At 41.3% G+C, this 22,382-nt stretch overlaps 1 protein-coding gene across 1 annotated transcript in view; it reads left to right on the forward strand.

The window, feature by feature from the left end:
- Positions 1-21,235, forward strand: part of DPP6 (dipeptidyl peptidase like 6) — a 381,910-nt gene extending 360,675 nt beyond the window's left edge. Inside the window, exons 17-26 of the mRNA XM_065744804.1 lie at positions 4,365-4,412; positions 8,298-8,396; positions 10,666-10,735; positions 12,379-12,573; positions 13,371-13,425; positions 14,295-14,400; positions 15,104-15,162; positions 17,589-17,661; positions 17,761-17,834; positions 19,030-21,235. Of these exons, the coding sequence (XP_065600876.1) occupies positions 4,365-4,412; positions 8,298-8,396; positions 10,666-10,735; positions 12,379-12,573; positions 13,371-13,425; positions 14,295-14,400; positions 15,104-15,162; positions 17,589-17,661; positions 17,761-17,834; positions 19,030-19,176 (926 nt within the window). The 3' untranslated portion in view covers positions 19,177-21,235. The remainder of the gene's footprint in view (positions 1-4,364; positions 4,413-8,297; positions 8,397-10,665; positions 10,736-12,378; positions 12,574-13,370; positions 13,426-14,294; positions 14,401-15,103; positions 15,163-17,588; positions 17,662-17,760; positions 17,835-19,029) is intronic.
- The last annotated feature ends 1,147 nt before the right edge of the window (positions 21,236-22,382 follow it).

Genomic DNA, 22,382 nt, shown 5'->3' on the forward strand with positions numbered 1-22,382 from the left:
TTTAGAGGGCATTAACCATATTTTTATACCATGCTATTGCCTGAAGAAGCAAGGGAGAGCTTTCACAGTCCTTCTGTGTCCCAGTGGCCACAGGAGGGACAGTGTAACGGAGTTGATTGGAGGGGCTGGTGTCAATCCCATACCCCTACACTGCTCTCTGTAGGAGTCTCAAAATCCCATGGAACTGACCTTAGTCCTGACCATACTTAGGCACTCAAGCAACCTCATCAGAGCTATTTTGTGCAATATAATTAACCTCTTGCTCATTTAACCTCTAGACATAGCTAACTGAAACTATCTCAGCACAGCCAGCCTTATTTCTGCTGTACACAAAGTGCACATGAAATCTATTACCAGAAGTGACAGAGCAAACACAAATGGTACCTTCCATGTGGTTTGTGCTGTTCTGCATGTTTCCAGACAATAAGACTCTATTGATTATTTTACAAAACTAGTTACATTTGAGGAAATAAAGATTAGATTAAAAAATTGAATGCCTTGAGGAAGGTGAATAGCAGCACAAATCTGTTTGATGTTTGTGTCAATAAGGTTGCCAAAGCAAACAGCACGAACATCTGTCTGTGGCAGAAGCTGGAAAATATCGTAGATGGGAAAATATTTTAATTATAAGCAGTGGCTCAATGAATTCCCCATGTCTTTATTTATTAGGATGATATTATCACCCCAACATATGAACTTTATGCACCACATATAAATAATTCATGGATTAGCAAATAAAGAGATCTGGAATCTGTACACAGAGATGGCTGTTGCCAATTATCTCACTTGTGCAGAGCCAGGCCCTCTCAGCTCCCATTGCTTGCAGCTGCTCTTTTAAATCATTCATCAGTGCTTAAGAGATACACTGGTGGTGCTGGCAGAGAGTATTTGAATTTTCATTGTTTACACACTGTGAATTTAGCTTCTGGTCTGAAATTATCATCCGCATTGAAGCCTTTGAGAATATGAATGAGGAGAATAAGACAATTCATCTTTTTTTCACTTTCTAAACACTAAAATATTTTTTATTACCTTGTTTTTTCATTCTTACATAATATTCTTTTTATAATTTCTACTTTGTTTTGAAATTATGGCTATTTAGACCATGAAAATATCAGAAATGCTTTAGAATATTCTATTAAAAGTGTTACAGAACAAATGTCAGGTGAATATTTTGTTCAAAGTCTAAGATTTTTCAGTTTTTATTCTGATATCTGTTCCTTGTTACCTATATATCTACAGAGTTGCTTCTTTCTGGTAATGTTCAAGCAGAACTCTCTTGAAAATAATAGTAAGAGCTGCTTAAAAATTGATGACAAGCCATAGGCAATGATTTTTCTTGTCAAATTACTGAGGCACAGACTTTCTGTGCACTTTCAGAAAAGAGTGGTACCTCCTTGATGATATATTTGCCCTTATCATTACAGCGATATGGCTTAATTTACTTCAAGCATAGATAATGATAGTAACAATTTTTTCTAGCATAGATAATGACAATAAGATGTTTCAAGTCAAAGCCTTCATGATAGAGCCAAATTTTTAGTTGAAAATTGTACATTCCTGTAACTAGAGCCTTGTGCAGCATTATTAGGCAGCAGGATGTGCCAGGCTCAGGGTCCCATCCAGATCTGGAAGGGCTGAGCAGTGAGGAGTGGTGGGGCAGGGGTGGCCTTGTGCCACTGCTGTCAGCTCTAAGCGAGCAAATTAGGTTTCACTCAGAGAGCTGCAAATGACAGTGGCTGGCATTTAGCAGATGGCATGTATAATGGGACTGTCACACCATTATAGGCTTTAAAAATGAAGTATGGAAGGCAGCTAAGGAGAACACACTTTCTAATTTCAAGAGTTCGGTTCTTTCCCTGTTGGGCGCTCTGGATTCGCTGTGCACGTGTTGTAAGACTCTTGGTGTACATGTATGAAAAGGCACATTATAGCATGAAACTGGGATGCTGTAGCTTAAAAACTGGCATTAACATGGGTAGTTTACACATTCTCTAAAGACAGAAAAAAGGGGGAAGATTTTTTCTTCTTAATGACTTTCAAACTATTCACAAGCAAAGTGTATTGATTAACTGAAACATCATCACTGGGAATATTTCATAGTGAGACTAATCTTTCACACAGTGCTGCATTCTGTACGCTTCTGTCTTTATCATTTTTCCTCATTTGTTGAAAAGGACAAATTGAGCAACTCAGAAGTCTACTTTTTCAAGGATATCGATACATAATTTAGGATGTTTTATTTGATATTGACTCAAACCAGGTATCTTTGTTTGCGACTTCACTTTAAACTATTTATTTGGGAAGATGGTGGTGAGGTAGTGAGAAACTAACTAAACATGATATATAATACATGGGTTTTGCATATTGGCTTTTTTCTTCATTGGTTTCTGATCGTTTTCCCAGTGCTAACATGGGGGGAAAAAAAAGAAAAATATATTAGAAAATAAAATGATGTTATGTGTTGTATTTCTTTATTCCTTTCTTGGTTTTAGGCATTTTTTTCTCTTAAAGCACTGCTCTAGCTCTGATTGAAATAGTTTGGGATGAATTATTTTATTTTCATTGGAGTTTTTATCATGTTTATTAGGTTTGTTGCATTTCCAGCAGGCTGGCTTCCGGGAATGAAGTAAAAATCAGGGCAGATTTATGTATAAATACGGTCAGCATATCAATGTGTATCAGTAGTAGAAAGGTAAATTTAGCTAAATCTCAGTGAGTAAAGCACTATTTTTCTCTGTGATTTATACTAATGTGGCTGCATTTTAAGAGGACGGTGCAGATAAAAGAGTTTGATTGTTAGTGAAGACATTTCTCAGTGGCTAGGAATCCAATGTCAGGCCTGCTGTATCAGTCAGCTGAACAGCAGATAAAACTTGACCTGTCTTCTTTTCCTGTGTAGAAAAAAGGTCTACATTAAACACTTCTGAAGCCATATCCTATTGAGAGGTTACTGGGCAGCACTAGGAAAACCATTGGCCTTACACCACCCTGAAGGCTTTCCTGTAGTCAACAACCTATACCACTTAACAAACTGGTGTGGGTTGCTCACATTAACACATTTTTGTTGCCCTTTACAGAGGACTGGGGGCACACTCATATTGCAAGAGGTTTTTGTTGGCCAGAACTACCCAGATGGCTGGTGCACATGAATAATAATCATAGTTTGTAGGCTGAAGGACTTGAGGTATCTTGAAGAGGTCTGAACCCCAAAGAGTAACAATTTTATCAATCGCAAAGAGGATCAATTTTGAAAACTGTCTTAATTTTGATGTGTAAAAGGACCTTTCCTTTTTGATTAAAAGAAGTCCAGTCCAACTGCAGGGTTCCCTTGGGTATCGCAATGTCAAAGTCCCAAGAAAGTAGGAACTAGCATTTCTAACCTTTCCTCCAAGAGTCTCTTAGTGGCAGCTTCAAATTCTGCTGTCCCTGAACAGACAGGGCTGAGCAGCGCAGCTTTGCTGCATCTCTATGGGAAAGGGAAGGAAGAAGAAATAAGACATAACTTTGAGGCCTTTGAGGGTCTTCTTCTTTCCAGAGCAGTATTGTCAATCCCTTTAGAAAAGCTGTGAGCAAAAAATGGTAGAACAAAGAGCTATGCTGGGTCAGACCAAAGTTCCTTTTGGTCCTGTCTCCAAAAGCATTGAGCAGGTGACAGTTGAAAAGAAAAAGGAAGGTAAGAAACTGGTTGGCTACAAAATGAACCTAATCCCATTAACCATCTCATTTTCCAGCCCCTTGGTGACTTTCTAATCTAGAAGCTGAACCCAAACTGCTGTGCTAAAGAGTGCAGCATCCTGAAATCTGTCACTTCCTGTGGCAATGAATTCTTGTCTTCACTCATGTGCACTACGTAGTAACGATAATCCTCTATTTTATAACACTGATTTCAGTACCCAAATGTTGCATTTTCAGAGAGAATATATGTGTGTTTTTTTCAGTGTAGGAGTTAATCTGGTGTTTAATTCTTAAAAAAAAAAAATGTTTACAAAACAGCAACAATTATCCATGGCATATAAAACATAAATGCTCTGTGCCGTGATGTTTGTGTGTCATTAGAATAATTTAAAAAGCAAGTGATTTAATTGTGTTTGTGCTAATTATAATGTTTACAAGTTAGGGAAAGATGCATTTAGTGGTCCACTGGGAAAGAGCTTTGAAACCTCGCATGTCTTCAAGTCTACAACACTGTCATTTATTCATAGATTCTTTCTAATACCTGGATGATTTGCTTTTTAGATTACTCTTACATTGAAAGCAATCCTCGGGAGGCTGCAGCTCCATGGAATTCAAAACCAGGTTCACGTGGGTATGTGCATGCATCAGTAGCTTTTTAACCACCTTGTTTCCTTCTTCTTTTCAAGGTCCTCGGGTTCCGATGGTGACTGTTCACAGCACAACCGATGCACAGAGTAAGAATGGATTTGTGCCTTTCATTTCTGCAGTGAAAAGTAGCCAGGCAAGACAGTGGAGTCTATCTGCTCTTTGGTAAATTCATGAAAGAAGGGAGTGAGGACTCTGCCTAAAAGCACGTCTTCTCAGGGAGCCAGACTCTGAGTTCCAGCTGTGGGCTCTCCCATGTCCCCCACTGCAGTTAAAATTGTCCGTTTGGATTCCCATGGATGTAGATGTGTCTCTGAAATCCTTCTGTATAAAATGCTGTTTTGAGAGTGTTGCTCTTGGGGGTATGAGAACGGTTATTTATGAATGTCATTTGTTGCCAGCTTTCTCAAAAAATGTGCAGTTCAGATTTCTCCCTTCTTTTTGTTCATTTTTTGCCCCAAGTCAGCATGGCAGGGACACCCAGATAGATGTCTTCCCTGCTGTTTCTCGTGAGCCTCGATGACCTCATAGCAAGAGGTGGGTCAGACTCTCACCTAAAACCAAAATTTATCTGCTCCTGTTGTTTCAATGGGGGAGCCTTTCTTACCATTTTAGTGTAGCCCAGCTTTAACCTGCAATTAGGGCCTTCAGACATTGCTGTAATACAAATAATATGCACCTGCTTTATTCCAGCAGCTCTGTATGGGGCTAGTACCAGTTCATTATCTATCAGTTTAGCTTAGCTTGACCCTGCTGCTGTGCCTGCAAAGGAGCAGAGAAAACCAGTGTTGTTTCACCCGCAAACCGAATGGTTTTTTGTGAAAAGCTGAATTGCTTTGTTCCCTGTTGAAGGTGGGAAGTGTCAAAGGATGGACACCTGTGATACTAGGACATGAAGGAAAGAAAACTTAAGGTCCACCCTGAGTTAAATGTGACTTGTTTTCTCAGTTTCTATTGGCAACATGCATTTCAAGCCCTGATCCCACCTAGAAAAGTTTGACTTGTGAACAGAATGTATGGCGTGCCACCCTAAATTATGATTGATTTTCTTTAAAACACATTTAAAATCAGATTTGTGGCACACGGTGTCCTTTGCTATTAAAATAGAAATGCTCAGTAGTGTTCCATGCAGGGTCAGCAGCATCTGATTTAGTTAAAGAGATGCATGTACATTTAATTCTAATTTATCCTTCCATTATTTTCAATTAATTTCTTCCAATTCAGGTGTTCCTTTGCGGAAAAGTACATGCACAAAACTTAGCAGCATTCTGGAAAAAATAGGTTAAAGCAATATGCTGCTCCACTGCTCTGCAGAGAGGCAACATCTCTGCTGCCCAAACCACACACTGCATCCTGCCCTGGACTACCTGCTGCCAAGCTGATTTCATGGTGACCAACACTGATAGTTCATTTCTTCATGCCTCTGTTTCCACTCTGATCAGTAATTTCCAGGCTAAGGCTCGGGATGCCTCTGTACCCGGAGCAACCAAGCCAAGCACAGAGGGGTAGTTATTTTATTTTTAACAGGTTTTATCCTTTGTGAAACTGCTTCTGCTATAAATAGCAAATTTGACAAGTGTAGCTGTCCTGGTCGACAAAGGTACGAGAAATGCTTTTTTTTAAGTCACAACAGGCAGCAAATTGCAAACTGCCAACCTTTTAATCTCTCTGCACCAGTGGATGCTCATATCTGTCTTTGCACAAGGTAGTAGCAGTGGGATTGCAGAGTTCTGTCTTGCAGCTATGCAAGCTCCTTGCTGATGGCTGACATGCTACCTCTGAATCAACCTCCAAGCCTTCCGAGCCATTTAGAAGTCATTCATGCAATATTGTTTGGCCATCATTATGTTTTTTCTTCCTCTTTTTCTGTTAGAGGATGCAAGTGATTGCTTTTAAGATGGAGGGACATTCCAAATAAGCTTTTTATCTTAGAGTAAGGTAGACTTTCTGGTTTGTTGTTATTTGTACAGGCAGCCCCACCTACATCAGTGGGATTGAAAGGCAAACTAATGACTTACCTGGGTACCTGAACCCAGATTCACAGATTTCATCTGTGCAAGTGCAACACATCTAGTCCATTCTGTTGCCATGTCTTCCTGCTCTCCATCCATTTTTGTCTTACGACTTTTTCCCTTAAACACAGTGCTTTCATTTCACAGTAGACGTGGAGATGGCTGACAGTGTGTGCAGGACAGTGCTCTCATGAACTGTATTGTGGGCTCCTTATAAATCTATAGATTTACAAATTACTTCTGGGAGATTAAAATGATGGATAGTATATAAAATAAAATTAAAAAAAAGAAAATGGAAGTATTGAAAAAGGAACATAAGACATACTGAAATTAGTTTGATTTTTGACAGGTACGTATGAGAGTGTGTATTACATAAAGAGCTCAGTACAGTTGTGCATTGATCACAGCACCTGCTGAAATTCATGATTTTCTGCATATAATTAGCATTTCCCTTGCTTCCTTTTTTCTCCCTCGTTCTTCTTCTTCTGAAAAAAAGGACAACTGACAGTTGCACATTACTGAATTTGCTCATTTAATATGAGCCCATTACTCTATAGAGGGAGTTTGCCTCTGTATTCTGCAATAATCTGATAATAGAGAGTAGCTCCGAATATTATAGCATGCTTACATTTAATTAAGCAGTGACCATTTGTACTCTATAGACTTAAGCTCCCTGTGGTCCTAAAGCAGAAAAGAAAGTCCTTTAGGAGATATGCCAATCTTTTTATTTCCTCCATAGTCTTCTTGGCTTTCGGAGGATGCAATTATATGAACAAATAAAATGGCTTGACTAAATTCCCCTACGTGGCAGGCCCCTTTCTGCTGATAAAGCTACTTGTGTGTGCCGTAATTAAATGAGAATCTTAATATTTAACTAAACGTAATAGGCTGTTGCTTTGGCAGTTTTGTAGGGAACACAATTTCAATAGGGATGAGACAGGCTTTTCAGAAGCAGTGTAAATAGTCCTGGAACCAATAGGCTCTTGCTGAAAGATGTAGAAAGAGCATGTTATTGTGGTGTGCCTGCCTTCTCAACAGAGATGGGCAATGACAGCACAATTATCAGCTAATCTAAGTATTATTATTGGAATAGTTAGGATTACACATCTACTTATTGATGTGTATCTAAAGGGAAGATGCAGTCAATTAAACTCACAGTTTGGTGCAAAAACCCTCTCTGGATCCACAATGGAGAAGTGATGCTTTGGGTCCCCCTGCTCCAATCCCAGCCTGTCACCATGGGGCCAAGCTTTGCAGCACATTCCCAGGACTGAAATCCAAGGCCAGGATCTCTCCATCTTTGAATCCCTCCCCATGGGGCTCAGGATCCTTATCATCACACATGGAAATGTTACCTCAGGATGAGTCCTTTCCTTACCAACTGTGAAGGACTTGTTCTTTCTCTTGCTAGAATTGGTCACTTTTTTCTAAAAGGTGCTCAGGAGCCAGGGTGTGAGTTGTAAAGGTTAAGTCCTTTATTTAAAAAGTCTTTATTTAAAATAAGAAGAAAGAAATCCTCTGTTCCCATCCCAGACAGTTCTTGGATAAGAGACACAAGAAAAATAAACAATTGGTGAAACATAGCTTGCAAACCAGTAGTGCTGCCAAACCTGACACTGCAGGTTTGTGTGGTCTGTCTCCCTTATCTGCCCCCATGGTTTTCCTTTCAATTGACTTTCTCGTGTATAGCACCACAACCCTGTCTTGAAGCACTCTGAATTCTCCTCCCTTTCCCCATTTTTTTTTGCATAACTTGGCCACAGACTTGAGGACCTCTTCATTTGACCCCTAGATTTGCATGTAGATGTCTGACTGGGGCTCATAACCATGTCTCAACACAGGTGGCTGCATTCCTGTAAGGAAACCTGTGTTACAAATATTATGAAATAATATGAAATGAAATGTTAACAAGCATTTTCACAAACAGTACTGGAAGTCTTTGTGATCTTATCCTTCTTACAGAACTTTTTGAGCTGGAGGTAAATGAAAATGTGCAGCTGGCCGTAAATGACAGGCAAATGCCTAAAGTAGAATACATGGAAATCAAGATAGATGATTACAGTAAGTAGCACTTTTCCTCTATCTTATTTTTCTTTTTAACTATTGCTGTGGAACGATACAGTTGTCTTGCCCAGACTGGCAGGAGGAAAAATGTCTTTGACTCTCAGTTTACTCACACAGTTAGCAAAGCAGTCTCTTAGGATGTGCTACATAAGGAAGTTATTACTGAGACAGGATTTGATGAGAATGAAGCTAAAGAAAAGCAAAATGATAGGATTGGGTGTTGTTGTGTTTTTTCTTTTTTTCCTTTAAAATTTTCTTTGCAGATGAAAATCCACTCTGGGAAACGACACAGTGTGGTGCTTCCATTGTTCAGGGCATTTGCCATAGCTCAAGTGGTTTATTATCTAAAATGGGTGTGAGGTAGAATATAGTGTATGTGCTTGCTGGCTACAGCTGGGACTGCCTTTCATTGTACTATATTGAACCACAGTGAATGAACCTGACTGCCCCTTGAAGTCATTCAGGAGTCTTTGAGAAAGCCATATTATTTGATAGGGCTGGGAAAAAAAAGAGAAAAAAAAAAAGCTTTTCAACAAAAGCCAAGAGAGATTTCATCTGGAATGAAGAAAACAGAAAAATGGAGCAGTTTATATCAGCACCTGGCACATTGTGTGCACCATTTGTGTAATTATTTCCCACATATCTGTATGCCAAAGGGGACAAAAAGAAAAAAAACCTAGTGGCAAACAGTTAAAGTGTAGGCATTTTCTGCCTGGCTCTATAGCTGCAACTGAAACAACCTAAAAAGCATCTGCTCTGGTCATAAGCAGATAGAATACATGGAAAATCCACATATTCAGGCTTGTGCAGTTGCTCACCAGAGCCCTAGTCTGTGTGTAGGGCAGTAAGTCTAAAAACTAACACAGAACGTGGATTAAAATGACCCATTTGGATTTTGGCATTTTCCACGCCTAAAAGCAGCACACCTTTCAGATAGGGCATAAAAAATTGAAGGCAGGGAGGATGGCAGGTTACTGATTTCAACCATCACCAGGTGTTAAAAAAGGCTGAAAGGCATTTGAAAAGGATAATAATGGCTCCAAAATGTTCTGCTTGCCACATTGGTATTAGGAGAGCATTAAATAACACTTCCAGGCCTCACAGGCAAGAGAAGGAAGCTGTTGAAAAGATGATGCCTATCCCCTGCATCAGCCGACTCGGTGGTAGTGGGAGCTCATGGTGACTACCTCAGGTTCAGTGTCTTACCTGCAAATATCACTGACACTGGGTTCTGCTCATTTAACCAAATGCATGCAATAAATACAAGTGAGCTGTTTGCATGTCCTGCCTGTGTCTTCATGGCCTTGGGCTGAACAGCCCTGGGAACATTGCAAGTGGTGCTTATTTATATTTAAAGTCAAGCGATGGCCTTTTGGGCTGTCCCTGGGCCATTGATCCAATTTGCAGGCCATTAGCATTCAGATGGAATAACTAATTAGGCAGAGTGTCAGACAATGATTGCAAAGCAATCCACTTAAACCGCGCAGCTAATGTGTGTATTAATCTATTGAAAATGCTCCTAATACCGATTTAATTGCTGGGCCTTTGCTAATCTGGATTGTAGTTAACATTTTAAATATAAATGTGCTCTCGTTGGTGCAGAAGGTATTCATATGGGAGTGGTTCAGCTGTCAATACAAGGCCATTGAAAGTAGTTAAAGGAGCTGTGGTGAGAGCCCCCATGCCATAGGGACATTTTCCACTTTTGTTGGTTTGGAACCAGCCAAACCATGCAGCCTTAAGCACGGTTGCCTCCTGTTTTAGAGTACCATTTAGGCTCCCTAAAAATCAGGTTTGAAACAGATGTTTCTCTACCAGTGTTCACACCATTACAGCACAAAAAAAAATAATCCCATTCTCCCGTCCAGCACACCATACTTAATTGGGTCTTAAATTATCATCCTCCTCGCCTCTTTCCTCCCTCCTCTGCTGCCCTGAAATATTGATTTCTGGCTGTGTCACTCATACAGCTGCCAAAAAGGAAAATTATAGCTATTGCCAGATGTTAATTGAATGCTGTAAAAGTGATGCGTGACTGAGCAGCGCACTCTCTTCCCTCAATTTACATTTCTTGTCACCTCAGCTACTATAAAATGATCTTTTCATTGGCAACAGCTGTGTTCCTAAGGTGTTATTTACCAGCACGTCCGATGAAATGCTGTGTTGTTCCTGTTCGTAAGTAGCCGAAGCACCAGAAATATGTACTATCATTATGTTGTTTTTCCTACACTAAAGACACGCTGTCATTTGTTGTTTTCTTGCCTAGAATTACCAATGCAGATCCTAAAGCCAGCGACGTTTTCAGACATGGCACACTATCCCTTGCTTTTAGTTGTGTAAGTTTTCACTCTTCTTTTGTTTCTCTTCACATTATTATGGCAGTGTGGAAGTTTCAATCATAGCCAGAGCCTTTTAAGATATGACACAATGAGTACTAGTCTGTTATGCACCTAAGTCCTTCACATTTCCCTTCCAAATGGCTCACATGGAGAAAGAAAAGATGGACATTGATTTTCTACCCTGGCATTAAGGCAGTCACATGGTTTGGTGATTTGGAGTGGTTGAGCTGGGCATGCAGGAGAGTTAGCATCAAGGATCTCAGCTCTCCATGGTTTGCAGAAGTATTTCAACAAACCTCAGGCAAAAGAGAGGCTTGTCTCCATCCAAAGCAGGAGCTATGTCTGCTGGGACACTGTAGGAAGGGGATCATCCTGCTTTCCTTCTTAGTGCCTTTTGAAGATCTCCACGATTTTAGCATTTATATTAGGCAGGTAGAATTTACTCCTGGGGAGCATAGCAGATGGGTATCTCTTTATGCAACATTTAGTAATAATAATATTCAGAACTATGTTTTTTTCTGGAAATTTGGGAAGAATCCAGGGGAAAGAATTGACTGGCCTTGGGGACACCTTCCTGACCTGCTGCATCCTGCTGTATCACTTGCTCCCTGCCAGGGGATGCCCTGCAGCAGAGAAGCCCCATGTAGGAGTGAGAGAGGTAGATGAATGCCTGAATGCCACGCCGCACTTCCTTCCATGAAGGACAAAAACACTGCAATAAGCACACCATTACATCACAGAATTACTGCAGAGAAAATGTGCTTCATTAGACAAGTGCTTGAGGAAGATTGGTACTCATCAAGCTAACAGCACTTGATTAGGCTGCCTCTGAAGCCCCATGCGCCTGGGTCTCGTCTGAATAAATGCAAATGACCGAAGTCACATGAACGTTAAAAACCTGCAATGAGTTGTCTGATGTTCCCAAGAACCCCCTAGAAAGGACAAGAATTGGGTGGAAGTGCCTGCAGCTCTACAGTCATCCCAGCCTAAAATATTACTTCTCGTCACCATCACCTTTTGTTTTTTCTGGGCTGTCTGGCAGAAGTGTGCTCAGTATTTCTTGAGGCAGTGCCCTTATGCAGGCTCTGAGCAGGATGTTCAAAAGGGAGTCTTGCCCATATATTCCCCTTACCTTGGGCCAACCTGGGCATTTCTATGCTCTTGATTTTAACACTTCTAGAAGTATTCTTGCCCTCTGCACTTGCCTCAGTGGAAGGTGACAGACATGATTGACAGCTCCATCTACAGCCAGTCAAGAAGCTGATGGGAGAGGGGTGGTCTGTGTGGGGTGAACAGTCGTGATAAATGAAACTCAGACACCTGACAGTGAAGGGAGGATGAGTGGCTGCAGGCTTCAACCAATGTGTCTTGGCAGCACCCCGAGCCAGGCCCCTTGCAGCAAAGCTTCCACCAGAAATACCCCATATTTGGGAGTTGTAGAGATGTAGATACAGATTATAGTCAGATATAGCAGAGAAATAGATAGAGATGTTAATGAGGAAAACTTCACTGACTTCTGCATAACATCCCGTCCTCACAACAAGCAATGGCCCTGGGAAGGGATCTGGGCTCCCGTTGAGTGATGTTGTCTTTGCTTCTTGAAGCACTGCACCTTTTCATTATGCCTGTTTGTGTTTCAGGGATGGGACACCAGGCAACCAGATTGTAACGGAGAGGTTTGAGGTGACGTGGGAGAGTGTGATGGTCAGCTTGCACAATGCCATCGTGCTGAAGTTCGACGGCCGTGGGAGCGGCTTCCAAGGCACTAAACTATTGCACGAGGTTAAGAGGAGGCTGGGCCTGTTGGAAGAGAAGGACCAGCTGGAAGCTGTCCGGTGAATGACACTGTTCTTGAGGAGTGACTTAAATTACAGAGGGGAGATTTAGATTAGGTGTTACGAGGACTTTCCTCACTCCAGGGGTGGAGAGGCACAGGCTGCCCAGAGATGTTGTGGATGCCCCCTCCCTGGAGGTGCTCCACACCAGGTTGGATGGGACTTTGAGCAGCTTGATATGGTGAGAGTGTCCTTTCTCAAGACAGGGGCTTGGAACTGCATGGTCTCCAACCCAAGCCATTCTTTGATTCTATGAACTTAATTAATTATTAATAATTACTCCAAGGCTGGCATTAGTCCTGCTTCCTTCAGCAGTACGTAAGGTTACAGCAGGAGGGAAGGACAGTATAGTCCCATGGCTATGACCAAATGATAGCATGTGAGGGAGGGAGCTTGTGCCAGCCAGCACAGATGGAGGAGAACAAGCTTAAAGAGCTAAATTAGAGCACACTTATCTGTGTCACATGTTCAAAGCCTATTTATTTTTAGCTCTGTACAGTCATACAGCTGCAAACAAGTAAGCTGGAGTATCAACTCCTAGATTAATTTTTTGCTGGACTTGCAGTGGGAGAAAATGTATGTCTTTAAAACTTTACGCTTTTTAAAGACTTTTTAAGTGTAAAATTCTAAATTCCAAGTCCTGTCTTATTGTTAGATTTACTCTGAGCACAATCACACTAAAAACACCACCAGCACAGTGTGATAGCTACGGCTTTATTATGACTATCAGAGGCAGGGCTCTACTGTGCCTAAGGGAAAAGTGTTTTTAATTCATAGTTTCTCCCCTCATATTCTAGGACAATGCTGAAAGAACATTACATCGATAAAATGCGAGTTGGCGTGTTTGGGAAGGTGACTTTTTTCTGTTATTTCTCTGCACTGTTTTAGTTGGCTGATGAGGTTAAGCAGCTGAGCTAAATCCTGATTGTGTTAGTGGTGCTTTTTGTTATTATTTATTTTGGAGATGATGATGGTGAAAGCTTTTGTTTTATCAATGTATTCGTCAACGTGTGCGAATTAACTTCAGAGTGCAGAAAGTGACTATTTGTCAGAAAAATGCTGTCATCATTAATTACTTTTTGCCCTTGCAAACTTTCATTTCATGTTCAGTGTGTCCCTGAAGGCTTATGGCAGTGTGGGCAGATCTAGCTCGTGTTGTACAAATGCTCAGCAACAGTACTGATTTCTGAGCTGACTCACACCCCAGCATGTGCCCAGCTGGGAAACGGCAATTGCAAAGTACACACAATTTGAAATGAGAATGGGACTGTGAGTAGAAGCTGTTGTGAGAGATACAGGCTTAGAGTGAGTGATGAGAGCTGCACATACAGCAGCATCTCCGTGGGGAATTGTTAACAGACTGACAGCAGACACCAAAATTATGATGTCCTTTTTAAATAAGGAAGTGCTGAGATGATATTTCAGAGATGTTATATATCTGAGCAGCTCTACAGCCATGAAGTGGGTTAAGAAGAGGCAGATTCTGAAGTCAGAGGGGCACACAATCCTCTGACTTCAGCAGAGTGCAGCAAGTGCAGAGCTCATCTGCAGCCATGACCGTGGAGATGTCCCTTGCTCCGAGCTTCTCCAGGATCATGTGCTGAGGGCTCTGCAGCAGCCCTCAGAGGTTCCTGCAAGGTCTCAAGTGCCCTGTTCTGTATTCAAAAACAGCAAGATGTCACTGCAGGACTTCTGATGTCCCTGTCCTGTTTGTCTTCCAGGACTATGGTGGATATCTGAGCACTTACATGCTTCCAGCTGGCGAAGAAAACCAGGTGTTTGCTTGTGGAGCTGCTCTTTCTCCACTGACAGACTTCAAACTATATGGTAAACACCATCCCAGAGCCCACAGACCTTCCCTCTGACCACACATGATGTGTCTACCCTACCCTTACCCAGTTTTCTTCTCTTTCTTTCCCAAGATCCTGTTTGTTTTACATTATATGTCTTCTCAAGACTAGCTATAAAAACTATCAACTGCTTTTACCATCCTTCCTCTGCCACCAACCTGTACCACTGTCTTGAACATTATTCTTTGCCTGACCCATCCCTCCACGGGAGCTGCAGTGCAGTGCCCATCCTGTGCTGGTGATCCCAATAGTTTCCTCCTGATGATACCCCATGCATACTTTCTCTCAGGGTCACCACTTCCCTTTGCACTTAGTGTCAGTGAAATCAGAAAGCCAGTCATGTTAAGGCACTGCAGCTATCCCAGAGAGCAACAGGGGCTTGTAGTTATGGAGTCAGTCCCTTACAAAAGGGACAAAACATGGCACTCCTCCTCTTATATCTCAGTTACAGTAAGTAAATAAAAAATAGTTCATCTGTTACTGATAAAGAAACCATAAAGGCATTGTGATAATGAAAGCCTGTGATGCAGTACGTATCCTGATCATATTTTCAAAAACTTTAAAATTAATACATTAAAACTTCAGCAGAAAATAAACACTTTTTAGCATCTACAGTATTTAACTAAGGAGCAGCAATGTACTCAAATATGACTGCAAGATAATGTTTATTTCTTTTCAAGCTTCAGCATTTTCTGAAAGATACTTGGGCTTGCACGGGATTGATAATAGAGCATATGAGGTAAGTGCATGGACACTACATTTCCCTGATAAAATGTGAGAGGGGTTTTAACTCTTTCTCCATGTGTTTTCTTCTGGGGAAGGAACAAGAACATGCAATGGACTCTGTAATTAAGAGGCAGGAAGGTATAATTAAGTCTGCTTACTGCCTTTGTCATCTTCACAGTAATAGTGAATACTTTTTTTTATTGATTAACCTTCACGTCTATCTGTCTACGCTGGGTGAACATAGATATCCCAGTTTTACCAATTGAAAGAACTGAGGCTGAGAAACTCAAATTCACCAGTGTAGTTACAACCTCCATCCAAGTTCATCCTAATGCTCTTGCCATTTTTATACCTTCTAAGACGTAAATTCTGATCCTTTTTCTTGAGGCAGACAGCTTCTGGCACCCTGCAGTGGAAGCTTTTTCGTGGTTATCTAGATTTCAGGTTTACTGTCTCTCAGATTTTGCATGGATGATCTCTAGTTCATGGCAAATTCTTTATGCTCTTTTAGGAATTTAAAGATCAGTAGTAGCAAAAGCAAGCAAAACTATTTAAATTAGAAATTTAATAGAAATTAGAAGTTAGAACTTTAATTGTCACTTGTTCTTTGTGCATTGAAAAGTTGGCTTTATCAAAGAGCAGACTTTGGCCTCTTCAGGTTTCTTCTTGGTGTATTGACATAGAATAAAGCCCTGAAGGGAAGATGAGCCAAAGTTGGTTGATGCTCAAGGGTCATCTCCTCCAAGCTCAGGAGGACAGTGTATGCGTAGCATTGGTCAAAAAGGGAAGAGTCATTGATGAAATCTACCTCACTTGTGCAAAGCATTTGACACCATCTTGTATTATATCCTTGTCACTAAATAGGAGAGATACAGACGTGACGGATGGACCTCTCAGTGTGTAAGGAATTGGCTGGATGTTCGCACTCACAGAGTTGCAGTCAGTGGCTCAGTGTCCACGTGGAGACTAGTGAATCACCCCTTTTACTCTGTTTTGTGAGACCCAGTGATGCATCAGCCCTGGGGCCCTCAGTACAAGGACATGGAGCTGTTCAAGCAGGTCCAAAGAAGGCCACAAGGATGCTCTGAGGGCTGGAGCAGCTCCCCAGTGGGGACAAGCTGAGAGAGCTGGGGTTTTCAGCCTGAAGAAGAGAAGAGAAGGCTCTGGGGAGACCTCATTTCAACTTTCAGTACCTAAAGGAGAGCACAAGAAAGCTGGGGAAGAATGTAGTGAGAGGATAAGGGGTAATTGCTTTAAACTGAAGGAGGGTAGATTTAGATTGGGAATTAGGAAAAAAATCTTCACAATGAGGGCAGTGAGGTACTGGCACAGGCTGCCCAGAGAAACTGTGGGTTCCCCATCCCTGGTGGTGTTATGGATCAGGTTGGATGGGGCTTTGGTCAGTCTGCTCTAGTGGGAAGTGTCCCTGCCCATTGACAGGGAGGTGGAACTACATGGACTTTAAGGTACCCTCCAACCCAAACCATTCTGTGATACTATCACTTGGGATTATCTGCTAGGAACAGCACTTGAGCTCATTACAGAGCATTGCACTCCACCAGGCATGTCCCCCAACTGATACACATCTCCTATTTGCCAAGTTGGACCACAGATTGCTTAGGGAATAAGAACTGCTCCTATCCTGTGAACAATCCTTGAAGTTTATGAAAGTCATATCAGTAAAAACCAGATGTAGACCCCAGTAAACCTGTGCTGTCCCACACCAAGGTGCAACTGAAGAAGCAGAAATCAGGGAATAATATGAGGGAGAACAGAGTGCAAGATGCTTGGATATACTATCAAAAAACTTTCATAAGGATGAGAGAATTCTTTATGCTCAAGGATATGAGGATGACCAGAGTCAACTCTTGCAAAATTTGTAAACTCAACTAGTTAAGTCCATACATAGTGTAGTATTTGAAGTCATTCCAACTACTGTGTCCCTTGTGCACTGGGGAGTTGTCTGGGGGCTAAAGCATTCACAGCAGTGGATTCTTGAGAACCTCCTTTGGTCCATCTGAGCTCATCAGTGGCAGCTTTCACACCATACCTAAGTCACTGCTGCTCACTGAACCACTTTTAGCACATGCAATTGGGCACCTTTTTTTGTCAGTGTATTTTATTCACTGGAAATTCACTTTGACTTTTTACATGTTCTGCAGTTGAGGCTTTCAGTGAGCATTAAAGTATATAATATAAAGTATATAAAGCTGAGGGTCTCTGACCTCTTCCTGCTGCTGGTGCGGAGCATGGAAGGAGCAGTGGGGGTCTGTTTTACCTCTGGAATGATTCAAGTGGCTGAGAGGGTATGCTGTGCTGGTGTCTGCTTGTTATCCATGTGACAGAGTATCAAATGGAATTAAGTGCTTCTATTCCCCCCACATGAATTGCTAATTTCTTGCAAGAGTTTTAATGTTATGGCAACCTTTACCTTCACAGATCACCAAATTAGCACACAGAGTCTCATTACTGAAGGAACAGACATTTTTGATCATTCATGCTACTGCTGATGGTAAGTTAGACCATCACTGGAGTTCGTTATGTATTTGAGATGGCTTTGATTTTTCTTAATTAAATTTGCCTCTTTAATGATTGTAATCTGTTTCTACAGAAAAAATCCATTTTCAGCATACTGCGGACCTTATCACACACCTAATTAGGGCAAAGGCTAATTACAGCTTGCAGGTACAGTATGTGTTTCTCTTTTTCATATTCTCAGTCTGAACTCAAACTGCTGTTATGAAACAAGCTTTGAAAAGCCACTTGCAAATATAGCCCAACAGCAGAAACAGAATCAGCTTGTAATGTGTTCCCATGTATTCACGTGCTAACTTGATATCACTGTTTTGGTTTGGACAGTTGTTGGACAGTTATTGAATTACAGTAAATTACATTTTGCAAGGAGTATCTCTAAGGAATTGATGCCTGCTGTCTTTCAGTGGGAACAACAGGCTGAAATCAGGATGAATTACAGATATAAAGGGCTCTAAATTAAATCAACTGGAAAAGTTAGGGAGAGAAATGTTTCTCAAATCTGACGTCCCCAAGGGATGCACACCAGTCTGGAAAGCCCCTCTTTCTGCTGAGTTACAGCTCTGATTTGCTGAACCCACATCCATGTCAGTGATGCCACGGCTTTCCAGAGAAACTCATCCACACATGATGGGATGGTCCCTGGCCTCTTCCACCTGCTGATCAACAGCCAGGAGAGTGTCAGCAGTTGAGGCTACTGTGCTAGGGACTGCAGCTCTCAGTATAGATGGTTTTATTGCAGTGCACAGACACGACTAACACTTGATCTACTGAATACCAGCTCCCTCTGGCTGCATTTCTGCAGAGCTTCACATGAGCTCCATCAGGTTCCAAAGGCAGTAGGATGAAGCACAGACTCTGGAGCTGTGGAAGGAGCCTGGCAGGGGTTTGGTGAGCACTAAGGGGAATGAAGGTCTTGTGCACATTTGCAGGGCAGAAGCATTAGTGCTTTGGAGCTTGAAGGCAGCCATGGAGTAGATGCCCCTTAAGGATTTATTGAGGAGTGAATGGAGACATCATGGATTTGCGGTGTGGATCAAGGCACTCAGAGCAGCAGTGGGACCCCTCACTACTACCTGCAAGGATTCAGCCCAAGAGGCTTGTTGCTTTTTCACTTCAACATGTGCAGAAGTTACTTACTGGGTGGTTTGGTTCTGCTTTGCTTGAACTTGTTCAGAACAAAATTAAATGAAACACCCGCCTACAGAAATGTTCCTTTTGGTTCACTCAGAGCACTGGATTAACCTGGGCCTTGTGGCAACCACTGGAAGACGTGGTGCTGAGGGTGCTGAGTGCTCAGTTCCAACACTTTAAGCTTCTCACTGTGTATTTCCTTGCTTCTTTGCAGGTTTACCCTGATGAAAGCCATTATTTCAGCAATCCAGCATTAGAGCAGCATTTGTACAACTCCATTGTCAACTTCTTTGCATCATGTTTCCAAGTTCAGGACAAACTCCCAATAGCTCCACTGAAAGAGGAGGAGGACGACGATTAACCCTGTGTGTCTGTGCTAAGCACAAGGCAGATCTCTCTAACAATATGCAACTGGATCATGTTCCTGAAGAAAGAGATGTTATGTTGTTAGCATGTATTTAAAGAAAACTGAAAGCAGTTCCTCTGCTTTACTTGACAGCAACTCCTTCCTAGATGGAAGAGCATTAAGCATGGTGAACTCAGCAGAAACTGCTGTCTGAAATTAACTCATCACAACCAACATCTTCTTTTTCTTTCCTCTTTTTTTTTCATTTTTCTTTCCCTTTTCTTTGCCACAAAGTGACTTCTGGTGTGAAAGTGGAAAGATGTTGGACTTTGAAGGAACACCCCACAAAACCACTTTGAGGACTGGAAAATGTAATGTCCCTTTGCATTCAAGCAATCAAGCAATAGCCCTGAAATCTGTCATTTGCATTACGTTCCCATAGTTAGCATCACACTGTGTAAAAAAAATCTAAAACGCAGAAAAGATTATAGCACAATTATTTTAAAGGATACTGATTCATGCATACTTGCCTGCTCTTTCCCATGATCAAAAGGTTTGCCATTGCTACAGGACATACAGATTCAGTTGTACAGAGTGTCTCTGTAGTTATGCTGATGTTTACCTTCCTGTAATTATTTCTTAATTTTGCTTTTACTTCTGTTTTCATTTGGTCTCATGCTTACCTTATTAGCTTCTCAGCTTGTTCTGGATGAGGAAAAAACATATCAGGAATTAACCAACCCTCTTCAGACCGTAGAGATCTGGAGAGGCAATGAAGGTCAGGGTAACCAGCCACTAAAAAATCTGTTACACTAAACAAAGAAAATCTCACTCTTGTGTATCTGGCACAGCCTTTACTCACAAGATTGAGCGTTTTCTTTGGCAGCCTTTAAAAATACACACATAAATAGCCTGAATCAGATTAACGTTGTGACGTTTACAATACTAAAGAAAAATATGTGATGGTCACAACTCTTTGTTTGTTTGTTTTTTAATTTCTGGTTGGCAGCCTGTTGGGAGAACTAGGCTAGATTAGGTTTTGGCAGCAGAATTTGTGGCAGATACTTTTCAGATCATCTCATAAAGCCATTTAAACAGAACCAGTATGCCCAGATTTATTGCACATGCTGCCTGTGGCTCAGTTTTACTCCAGGTCGATGATTAGCGCATTCCAAAACGTTTGGTTATCTCTTCTGCTCGCATGAGTTTTGCCAGGCATACTAGATTAAAAAAAAAAAAAATAGGAACAGTTTCTGCTTTAAAATATCTGTCATTTCTACACTGTGGAGCAAAGCAACTTTTTAAACTTCTTGTGAAAATATTTCAGCCGTCAGAAGGAAACCCAACGCTCATTTGTTGCCATTTTCCCACCTGATAAGAATTTTGGCTAGTGTTGCTCCTTGTACAATACTCTGACCAAATGTACAGCCAGTATTAGTACTGTATACTTCATTTTGTTGTATATAAAGGAATGTAAGTCAGTTATTTGTCAGGTCCCCGATCCAATATTAGTCTTGTGTTCAGCATGCATGCGATAACACTTCTTTGCTGATCAGGACTCTTTAGAAGTACTAGCTTGGAAATATAACAGTTCATGCAATTTCTTTTCTCATTTTGACAGCTTGAATGTCAATGCCAGTTTCTACTTTTGACATAGTACTGTGGGTAAACTCACATCCTGACAGCAAGGATGATGTTTCCATTGTGTTCTTCAGTGTGTCTTTTTTATTACCGTTATTTTAAGCTTTGAATGTTGGTTGTACTTTGACCATCATAACAAGATATACAGATAGACCACGGAAGTTACTTAGTTTGGTTCGATTATCCTCTTTAATTTACAGTGCATCAACATTGTGTGAACAAGAACTGCAGTATAAACCTGCTTTATCCGGCAAAATGCCAAATAGACAATAAGAATGCTGCGTGTCCAGATTTTGCTACACTAAAGAGGCTCAGCGGCCTAAAATGAACTTGACCTGAGAAATGTAAAAATCTGCTCTGTCCACAATCTTTTGTAGAAAGAACTTTAGGATGTGGCATGGTAGTGTTTGTTCATTCATGGAATAAAACATTATTTTACCACCCTGGTTGCTACGTCTGTTATTGAAAGTATTTATGTCAACGTTGAGGGGTCTCGAAGTGCTGTTCCTGGTTGAATTGAACCCAAACTCCTGATGCAGATTAGCTAAATGAAAACAAGCCTGTTAGCTGCTACCAACCTATCAATAAACTATTGTGGATATTTTAATCTTTGTTGCCAGCAAAGCCAGAAATAAGAAACTTCAGTAGTGTTACAGGGCACACAGATTGCACTGGTACAAAATAGCTTTGCTAATATTTGGCCTTACTACCTAAATGTAACTAATATTTTTTTAATTGTCCAAACAAATCAAGCTTATGCCCTCAACTGGCATTTCTGATGCCATAATGTTCAACTGTAGCATCCTGAAGCAGGATAGAGCTAATGAGCAGTGCCCTACTAATTCAGGAGGAAGCCACAGAGGGAAAAATGAGGCATTGCTGGCAGCTAATTAACAAAGCCAGGCAGCCAGCCATGATTGTAATTGTCTGTGGGTTCGGGCTTGGAGCAAACAAACCCATCTGAGTTCTGTTCATAAATACACGCCAAGCAAAGGCTGCATCTGAATGTTTGGAAGGAAGAGCATGAGTGAAGGAGAAAGGATACATGGGATTCTTACTAGAGACCAGTGGAGATTGCTGTTAGCAATGGGGAAATATGGGCATCTAATATGTGAATCCAAAGGGAAGATATTGGTGCTGGAACCCACAGGGGGCTGTGCTGGTACCAGGAGAGGTGCTCTCATACTGCTTTTTCTCTCCGCCTCATGTTGTCACACTGATGTGTACTCAGTATGTCAGTGGAGGTCACTAGATCTTTCAGTGTTACATACATGGTCCAAGGGCACATCTGCCTTTCCTGGGGCTGTGGCTTATCTGGCATGTGTGCCTCAGGGAGGGTTGGGGTGAGGAGTCTTTCCTGTTTGCCTTGAGTAAATGCCCTCTCCTTTTGGTGTTCTTTCTTACCTGAACTTCATATCTGCTTTCTATTTGATAAGGAATAAGAAAAGGCAATATATATATGTATATCTATCTATCTATCTATCTATCTATCTATCTATATATATATATATATATATATATAGAGAGAGAGAGAGAGGAAGAGAGGGAGAGAGAGAGAGTATAGAAAGAAAAGCACAAGG

The sequence above is a fragment of the Cyrtonyx montezumae genome, unplaced genomic scaffold (genome assembly GCF_038088225.1).
Source record: "Cyrtonyx montezumae isolate F1298 unplaced genomic scaffold, pur_monq_1.0 scaffold_32, whole genome shotgun sequence".
Taxonomy (NCBI): Eukaryota; Metazoa; Chordata; class Aves; order Galliformes; family Odontophoridae; genus Cyrtonyx; species Cyrtonyx montezumae.